This window comes from Mizuhopecten yessoensis, unplaced genomic scaffold (assembly GCF_002113885.1).
Source record: "Mizuhopecten yessoensis strain PY_sf001 unplaced genomic scaffold, ASM211388v2 scaffold3621, whole genome shotgun sequence".
Taxonomy (NCBI): Eukaryota; Metazoa; Mollusca; class Bivalvia; order Pectinida; family Pectinidae; genus Mizuhopecten; species Mizuhopecten yessoensis.
Window position 1 is genome coordinate 960,723 of NW_018405136.1, and position 10,432 is coordinate 971,154.

General features: G+C 40.2%; 1 protein-coding gene across 1 annotated transcript; it reads left to right on the top strand.

Moving 5' to 3' along the window:
• Positions 1 to 373: 373 nt before the first annotated feature.
• On the top strand, positions 374 to 9,926 carry LOC110447818 (probable S-adenosylmethionine-dependent methyltransferase At5g38780). Its single transcript, XM_021493758.1, has 5 exons — positions 374 to 450; positions 2,531 to 2,658; positions 6,947 to 7,074; positions 7,890 to 8,061; positions 8,428 to 9,926. Exons 1-5 carry the CDS (start codon positions 374 to 376, stop codon positions 8,661 to 8,663), a joined length of 741 nt encoding a protein of 246 aa, XP_021349433.1. The 3' UTR covers positions 8,664 to 9,926.
• Positions 9,927 to 10,432: the final 506 nt, after the last annotated feature.

The following is a 10,432-nucleotide window of genomic DNA, read 5'->3' on the forward strand; positions in this document are numbered from 1 at the left end:
CAACTAAATATCCTTTGTAACTTTGATTGCATCATATTTTTATTTTTTTTAGATGAATATAACACGGTAATAACCCGGGATAAACAATGAATTGTATTTCAGTATGTTTAATGTGAGAAGCATTGCTCAAAAAATTGGATGTATCTTGTATATAAATATTTTCGAAGAATACCGATTTTGGCATTTTTCATGTGCAAGCCAAAAAACTGCAAATGCCAGAGTTTAAAAAAGTTTTAGATGTGTTACATCTATATGTTTGTTTTGACAATATTTTACTTTTAAGTTTATGCTATTTCTGTGTTATTAAGGGGATGCAAATGACTCTGGACCTAGGACTTCGGGTAACGTTTATCGAGTACTTGTGCCTAGAAATATGTATGAACAGTGTCTCCCTGAGAACTCGATAGATCTGTCGATATCTGCTATAGCTGCACATTACTTGTCAAAAATGTAAGTATCAATTTACATATTATGTGACGTATTATTTTAGCTATGAAATAAACTAATGAAATAATACTTATAATGGTAAAACAAATTCCAGATATACATATATATATAGAATAAAATATATGGGCAAAGAAGAAATAACGACAGTGCAGACAACGAAAATTGTCAATTTTTCAGGGTGATCTGCCCCTTTATCAGTCCCTGCAGGTAGGGCGTACTAATTGTACCTGCTGTAATGATAGAATTGTGTAACCTTACTAACATATTATCATGATGATGTCCCCTTATGTAACTCTTCAGACTAGAGGTAAAAAAAATCAGAGTTCGTATGTCAGACATAGTAAGGTGATAACAGCACGACTGCTGCCCCCATTGCATGATCGTAAGAGGCGACTTAGTTTAGGTTATTATCTTTTCCCTTTTTTTAAACAACTGACTTCTTCCTAATGTATCCCTTGACAATGCCTCACTTTTTGCCTTTAGTTGAGCGGTCGCCCCTGTGAGGAAGGCTTTGGGTTCTGTCCCCTGGCCGAAACATACCGGCTTCTGTAAAAATAGTAGTTTCTACTCCTGCTTAACGCTCAGCAGTTTAGGAGTGGGACAAGACGACAGTTTCGCCCGTTGTCAGTATAATGTGACCGCAGGTGTCCTGCTGTGTGTCTTCGTCAGTATGTTTCAATGAGGTAGCACTATAAAGTCGGCATCAGTTCCGCGCTATCACAAGTAGACAAACACGAACATATCGCAGCCTCCAAAAACACGCACGCATGCACTACACGCACGCATCTTGCACACAGGGGAGACCGTCCTAAATTACCATAGCTGTTGAAAGGACGTTAAACAATACTTAACGAAACCACACCATGCCATTTATCAAGACAGGGACATGAAAATGTACATATCACAACATAAAAGTTGTGGAAAAATCATAACATTCGATCAGATTCTAGTTTAAATCCACTTGATTTTACGTATTCAATATGAATTATTTACTATAATAAGCTTTCGGTTTCAATCTAACCGAGAGTATATGCAATTACAAAAACATATTTTATATAAGTAACTTCTTTTCATGTATTTTGTATTGTATTATTGTTTAATGGTGACTGCTTGATAAAGGGGCAGATCGCCCTGAAAATTTGACAAATGTCTTTCTCTGCACTGTGGTTATTACTTCTTTGCCCATATATCTATTTAAGTTATACGTATCCAACTATCACTTGTTTGTTCGGATCCAGTGCCAATATTGGATCACACAGTCGTTATTACCTATGAAACCTATAGTATAAAATATATATGTATTGCAGATGGGTCAAAGATATCAATTTAATTTGCATGTGATTTGAGGTGAATGTTTCGGTTTTGACCATTTTAAATATTTAACGGATCAAACAAATATAGATTCTCTTTCTAAAACAGCCATACAAATGGGAGGTCCTTGTACTTCCTTTTTGTCCCGTTATTATTTGTGTTATTGCTCACCATTTCGGGTTTAAATCAAGAGTGCTTCAGTTACACTATATATGTGAAAAATACCCAAAACTGTTATTTTTTTCCAGATTGTTGCATATTATTATCATCATATTGAACATTATATAATTGTAAAGCTAACATGAACTTTCTACAATTAAAATTGGCGACACAATGTTGATCTAAGTGATCAATCTAATGACAAAAAGGTCAAGCTTGCATGTTTGCTATTAAAATTGATCATAAGTTGTTAAATATTATAAAAAAAAATACTTACATGAGATCAAAACGAGACTTGAACGTGATTGAAACCTCAGACGAATATATTCATCGGTACAGTTTAAGCTGTAGACTGAGAAAGCAAGAACAATGAAAGATTGTTAAAACATTTTTTATAGCAACATGTGAAATATCTATTCTGCCATACATGGGAACAGAGATTGAGAAAAATAGAGCTATCACATTTAAGATAACAATGCTATTTAATCAAAGAAACGTTGTGAATTTTGATTAAATTTGTTGCCAAAAAAGGCCTTAACCATGCATAATATTTTGAAGAATTTCAATATACGGAAACTAAAAAATATAAATGTATAAATGATTTTTGTTTCAGTGTGTGCCAAATCAAACACGGTGTGTTCATGGGTGAAGCAGATGACAACGAACAACGTTTAATGAAAGAACAAGCCAGAGCTGATTGGAGGGATTTTATTATTTCAAGAGGACGGGAACTTAAACCTGGTACTATACTTGTTTTTCGATTTAAGTGTTGATATTATACTGTAGTTCTAAGTTGAATTTACAAAGTGATATTATGACAACCATAAAAGAACTAGAAAAACAATACATAATAGAAGTTTAATTGTTTTAAAGGTACGATAGCGCAATAGGATGAACAACAAGAATCCAACATCACCTTCTTCGCACTTATTTAACAATTTAATGATGGAGGCAACAAATCATTTCAAACGAATACCGGCGATCACTTTTAAACTTTCATTGAACCATTACTCAGAGACCGAAGATTTGCAAGATTTGATGCTTAATGAGCGTAGTTGAGTTTTGATTCTGTAATGAGAATAACCACTGTTGCAAAATATATATGTGATATTACGAGCTTTACCCTTGCATATGAAGACGTTGCATAATCACATTTCATTTCAGTAATAATTACCATAACTTAAGTATGCATATACAATACCTACACCCATCTTTGTAGCCCACAAACAAAATATTCAAATATCCCTACCTCCCTACCGTGTCGGTTTGGTTCGAGTGTCAACTCAATTTATTGCGCAGTTTGAGTGCCTTATACCCATCTGCCCTTGTTAATACAATAAATTATTGTTGAACATTATTTTTGTGCCTTTTACGGCCGGTTATTTTACTCCACGTGTGCCGGTGGTGTGCCACGCGGTCCGCCATTATTGTGGTTTAATTTTCGACCTCTGTTTATTTCAGTGACGGTTGTTTGTTTCGGCGAACGTTATTTAATTTAACCGTTTTCTGATTTATATATCGGGTGAAATTCTTTCTACGTTGCGTACTTTTTACTATCGTATTTTATTATGTCTTCCCTTGTTTATCTGCTTGTAAATTTTTTGGTTACTTTCGCTTTGGAGGGTATGTCTCGGTCGGGACAGCGACGAGGTAGAGCTCATGGGTGTTCCCATTTCTTTGTGGAACGGGACCCTCATGATGCTTGTCCCAGGTGTCGTCCTTGCAGTGAGATTTCGCCTTGTGAACTTTGTTCACAGACTAAATCTCAGGACAAGGACTTCATTGTTCCAAAGCTACCCTCAACTTACTGTAAGAGAGATTCGTCTGTTTCTTCCGGTAAGTGAGGGAAGCAGAGAGGGAGGGGTCGTGCCACCAGCTCTCTGGGGTCTGGTGGTACTGTCTCTGTTCCTGTCTCGGGGGTCTCGCTTCGGCGAGTCTCTCTCGTGAGCAGGGGGTGGCCCTTCCTGTCAGGGAACTCCCAGGAGTAGGGGAGGGGCAGCCCCACCCTTGCTTGTAACAGCCCAGGGTCGTATTGGCCGGGAACGCCCGTAAGCTTTCGCGCTTGCCTTCGGGTAGGGACTACAGGCCGCCGGTCACTGTCTCTCTCAGTGATCCCGGCATTCCAGGTGGTGCTGTCGTTGGGGACAGTCTTGGTGCCGGGCCGGTTCTTTAGGGTTCAGGTCCTGGTGTGACTACAGACTTTCTTTCGGGATTTGCTGTGTCTACCGGGATTAGTGACGTGCAGCTCACTAATCCCGGCACCAATGCTGGTCAGGCTTACCCTCCCGGTCAGTTACCCGGACCCGGTCCTATTAGGTCCGGTCCTGAGTTTCATTCTTCCTGGGGGGTTTCCCCCCAGGCGTTGGGTTTGCTGGACAGGGGGCCGGTTTCCGGCCTCCGTTTTTCCCTGGCTTAGGGTATAGCGCCTCTTAAGAAGAAGGCTAAACCTTCGGCTTCGCAGTCTTCGCCCTTCAAGGGCAACAAATGGAAGGGTAAGAAGGGTAAGAACCCTCCTGGAGGTAAGAAGAGGGGTTCCTGACTCTCTTCTTCCCTCCTTGGTTGTGTCAGATGACGAGTTTGGAAGTTTGGAAGTTACTTCCAGAGTGGAAGGAAATTACGGAAGACACATGTGCCTTGTCTGTGATTAAGGAGGGGTTGGACATTCTGCTAGTACGGGATCCGCCCTTAGCGTCAGAGCCAATCTTTTTACCTCCACGGGGGGATCCGGAAAAGGCTCTGGCCATCCAGGAGGAAGTAAGGACCATGCTTACAAAGGGCGCGGTCGAGGAGGTTCCTATGTCGGGATGTCTCAAGTCCAGGTATGTTGGTTTCTCAGTTTTCTGGGATATCTCAACGCCCTGGCCGATGTGGTCCCCTTAGGGCGACTTCACATCAGGCCTCTCCAGAAGTTTCTCCTTGCCAACTGGGTCCCTTCTTCAAGGGAATGGGAAGCCTGGCTTCCTCTGAACCAGTCGGTCAAGGAGTACGCACGCTGGTGGAATCATCAGGACAATGTTCTCCGAGGGGTTCCTTTGTCCAAGCCGGTTCCCACTATGACCCTGTACACGGATGCATCCATGACAGGGTTGTGAGATTATCTCGACCCCTGGTTCTTCCTCTCAGAGCGAACCTCCTTCGCCAACCTCGGTCCAGGACGATGCACTCTCGTCCGGAGATCCTCCACCTTCACGCGTGGAAGCTATCTCAGGAGGCCTCGCTCAAGCAGGCTTTTCTAGGGACGTGTCAGATCGCATCGCTTGATCAATTAGGTCTTCCTCATCTGCCGTCTTCCAGTCATGATGGAAGATTTACTGTGATTGGTGTGTCGGCAGGAAGGATGATCCGATCACGGCTACTGTCCAGGTGATTGCGGGCTTCCTTCTTTGGCTGTTTAGGGACCGCAATCTTGCCCCTGGCACTATCGCTGGTTATTGCACGACCATTGCTAGTGTTCTCTATATTCATGGTAGGCCGGAGGTAGGCTCGTCCTCCTCTCTTTCTGCCTTGATTAGGGGGTTTGGGTTGGACAGGCCTAGGGTCCGGCAGTTGGCTCCGCAGTGGAATTTGCCACTGGTGCTCGAATCGCTGATGCGGGCACCTTATGAGCCTTTAGCGTCTTCCTCCTTGAAGTTTGTTACCTACAAGGTGGTATTCCTTATTGCCCTGGCCTCAGGTCGAAGTAGGAGTGAGATTCATGTCTTTTTCTCTCACCCCTCTTGCCCCGGTGGTCCAGGAATTATGGCCAAGAATCAGGTTCCTGGCTTCTCGCCCAATCCGATTAAGATTCCGTCTTTGACTGCATTCGTTGGGTCTGAGGAACGGGATAGGGTTCTCTGTCCCTGTCGGGCACTTAGGTTTTACCTCGATAAAACCAGGGGGGCAGGGTCCTCGATCTAGTCTGTTTTTGCCCATTAAGCAGGGTCAGCAGGATATCTCCTCTCAGTCAGTGTCTAGATGGATCTGTCAGGTCATCAAGTACGGTTACGACCTCTCGGATGATCAGGTTCGGGTGTTGTATATAAGGTGAGATCTTATGAGATCAGGGCCCTTGCTGCGTCATGGGCCCTCCTCAATGGGTCCCCCTTTCAGGAGGTCATGTCCGCGGCTTTCTAGCGCGGACAGACTACCTTCAAGGATTTTTATCTCCGGTCCTTGGCTTCTCATTCTGATGGATTGTATTTCCTTGGACCTGTGGTGGTTGCAGTCTGTGTCTGTTCCTCCACAGTAATTCAGTGATTTTAAATAGTATGCTATCAGGCACCACGGTGGTACACCTGCTCGTTTCACGGGGAGGTTTTCCATTTTTTAATTACTTTCGGGGCTTTATTAGGGGGGTTCCTTGAACCTTTTCCCTACCTTGAGCATGTCTCGAGTTTGTTCCGTCAGCCTGGTCTGCCTGGATTCGAAGCCTCCACTACGGTAAGACGAATTCGCATACTAAAGTTATGGTAATTATTACTGAAATGAAATTGAGGTTTTTGAAGTAAAACCAATGTTCATGATGTAATACTTACCATCACTTTATGGAGTCCCACCCTGTATTCCTCCCCTTGCCTCCTCATCCCGGCTGCCTTTAGGCTCCATAAAAGGGGTTTGAGGAAAGGAGATCACTCCGTGGCTCTGTCGTCGAGATATGGGTTACGTCACGGTAGGGAGGTAGGGATATTTGAATCTTTTGTTTGTGGGCTACAAAGATGGGTGTAGGTATTGTATATGCGTACTAAAGTTATGGTAAGTATTACATCATGAAAATTGGTTTTACTTTAAAAACCTCAAATTGTTAAGCCACCTCCTGGTATCACGGTAAATCAGATCAAGATTATACTGCGGACTTGCATTCCAGTAAGTATAATAACACTTGGTAATCCATGTCAATATTTTGGATTCTAACGTGTAATCAACAACTTCTACTACACGAGAGCAGATATTCATTTTAATCTTCTATGAAAATAACTTTCATATATTTTATCTAAAAGCCATTCAATGCATTAAATATCGTTATCAAATTAACAACAGGTTTGTATTTCAGGAGGTGTTTTCATCACAATCAACGTAACGTCGGATGAAGACAATAATGTTATTTCACAGTTAGACAAGGGAATGCATCATCTTGGTAGTTTTGTGACTGATATGGCAAGAGAAGGCGTGATAACACAGGTATGCGTTAACTATTTTATCTTCAAACTCATGGTTAATGCTCTCGATATACATTGTTTATCTACTGGTTTTATGACAGGGTAGAAGAATCACGGTTAGATATATGATTTGTTCTTTGCATAAAAACTGACCAACTGCAAACCTACTCTGAAATCATATCAGGCTAATTTTACTAGGGCCGTGCAAATTATTTCACCTCAAATCAAAGCATTACCCTAGCTCGAATGTGTGAATGATTTCGTATTTGTTGTCAACGTATTTTATTCTGAATGTGTTGCGTACAAGTAAATGGACTAGGAGCTGATTCGAGGTTAAGGGGATGAAATATGAAGTTATTATCCCATTTCACATATATTGTTTTGAATTGTTGTTTTCTAATAACTTATAAAATAGCTCTATATAATTAAGAGAAACGTATATTTAAGAAATTTGTTCATGATTTTGTTGGACCCAATATACGAGTTCGATCAAAAAAGGTAGGTGTAATGTAACATTCACTACTTATTCATCCAAGATTTTTTTACCTACGTGTTGGAGGTGAAAGAGAGTTTGGTTCAATCTCACCTTAATGTGATATAATACAGCCTTTCCTTATTTTACATCAAGTATGAAACAAGTTATTTCAGCTTATATTAATCACTCTTGTTGGCCTGGATGTTAGCGCACGTGGTCTGAAATTTAGGAGGAAACCGGAGTAACCGGAGAAAACCCACGTGGTCGAGCAGGTGACCAAATACTTTTTCTCAGTCTAATGTAATACACTAAATTTGTATCATCTATTGTACAATAATATAACTCATAATTTATATTGACAGGAGGAATATCTTGCAATCAACTTCAATGGTCACTATCTGAGAAAGGCATCTGATCTAAAAGAACCTTTCACTAGTGCACTACCAGAAGTAGAATCACTCGGACTGGAGTTGGTTTCGTTGAAGACCATGAAACATTTTCTGCATCATCCGACGTTTGATATAGTTGATAAAGGTGAAACATGTTTGGTGCATTAAATAACTGTAAGTAGAATAGTTCGATGCTTTGAATATCAAAAAGGAAATGGGATGAAATCATAACCGAGTTACAAAAATCGTAAACACAACAAAAGAACCGGAAGTGAAACCGTGATAAAGTGAATAAATAAAACGCAAATCTGTCGATAATGTTCTGCGTAAATTGATTCCGGTCTCCGGTAGAAATCCCTAGCTAATTATTGGTCACCATGGAGAATCTATCCAGGTAATTTATCATAGAGTTCTTAAGAGGGCGTTACTGTCGATTAACAAACATAACTATGAAACAATAAGATAAACAAAATATGTACAGGTTATGTTATATATTTTTGCTACATTACAGACGAGACGGAAAAACGAGAATATTCCCGCGGAATAGTTGACTCGGTTAGTTCATGGATGCACCACGTGATACTGGGAGGATTGTCCTCTTCCCGAACTGAGGAAGATAAACAGAACATCCTTGACCAATTCTTTGACAGAGTTCGGGCATATGCGTACGCTCACTCTGATCACGAACCGTATATTATAGTAACAGAGGTTGTCATAAAGAAAGGGGACGTTACATATCATAAATGATTAACATATGCACTATACGTCAATATATCTATTTATAATGTAAGTCACTTGTTTTCTTCTGAATTAGGTAATGTTCGCTAACAAATTGACACTAACCCCAAAATAGTTATCCCCGTGATAAAACAGGAAAAGTGAATCGTAAAATGTGTAGAAAAATACTGTATATGCCAAGTATAATTATATTTCAGAGTACCTAAATTAACAAGTGATATAGGGGAAGAAAGTATGCCGAGAGGTGTAGATTTTGAGTCTCAACTGATGTTTTGCTGCGACCTCGAATTCTGCACCCAGTGGTAGACTTTCCATATCCCCGAAACCTACATAATAATAGGCTGTCCTTTTCTGCAACCTCTTACTCGGGAATTAGAAATACACGACGTCGACAGTATGTGTGCAACACAAAGCAAAACTCCTAGAAAATGTACACATACACTAAAGAAATTTGTTTGAAAATGTAAAAAAAAAAATACATCATACCATTGGTTCAGTATTCATTTCAAGCTTATCAAATAACTTGTTGTTATTGTCAGTTAGACGCATCAACATATATTTATATGTAGCACGCATTTCTTACATACCATCCTCGATACTCCAGGGGTTATGCTTACCTTCCCTTTCTGCACCCCTGGAATATGTCATAGCAACTTTTAAGACACGAATATAGCTATATTATTGATCTCATGTAAAACACTGAACAACTGATAGGCTGATACCTGTCCTTTGGAGATAAAAGAGGAGTGACGCCCGACTTCAAAGACAGTACATTAAAACGTTATGCGACCGCGAGATTCTTTTGATGTTCATCAAAGGATAAAACTAGACTTCTTGTCTCATTCACAAGATGGTGCACACTGAGCTTTCAATTGTGCTATGACATATACCAGGGGTGCACAGAGTGTAAGTGAGCTTAACCCCTGGATTTGTGTGGGCTCGCATATCCTACCTACGTGAAGGTGGGATAAGTATGTTAGTATGAGTCAAGACAAGAAACATGGACAGAAATCTTGTTTATCTAGATAATGTGTTTTTGGTTTAATGAACTCTCTATTGTTTATATTCCATAATTCTTCTATCAGTGGTATAGGTATATTTGGTCGCCATGTATGTAAAACACTATTGTAATCTATGGAAGAGGATCACCGCCATAATTATTTATAATATAGTTAGTTACTGCTGGTTTGGGATAATATTCTATGTATATTTTTATTATTTCCTTTGTTGATAAGTGTAGTTTTTCCATGCTTTTATAGATATATTGTTTGTTCATTTCATGCTATCAATAATCAATAAATTATATCGGTTGATTTGATGTTTTCGTCATTTTAGTAAAACAGAAATTCGAAACTTACTTTTTATTCAGAAATAGCTAACTCGTAAACTGGCAAGCCAGTATATAAAACACGAGAGGTTTTCTCACTATGACGACAAGCGGCGCTGCGATCGTCTTTAGTCTACACGGACCGCTCCCAAACCGCACCCGGATCACCGAACTGACGCAGTGTTGTTATTATGCCTCCCCTTCGAATGAAGGGAGACATATTGTATTAGAACTGGTTCTTCTTCTGGTTCTTCTTTTACTTCTTTTAATTGCAACTTGTCCGGGCCATACATTTCAAACCGTTAAAGATATCTTGAGGAAATTTAAGGTACGCCTGCATCACCCACAGGAGGTGCGCTGTGCACTGGATTAGGTCACTGTGCCCTTCACCTCAAGTTCAAAGGTCAAACAAGTGCAACATTATGAAAAGTTCTTTTTTACAAAACCAATA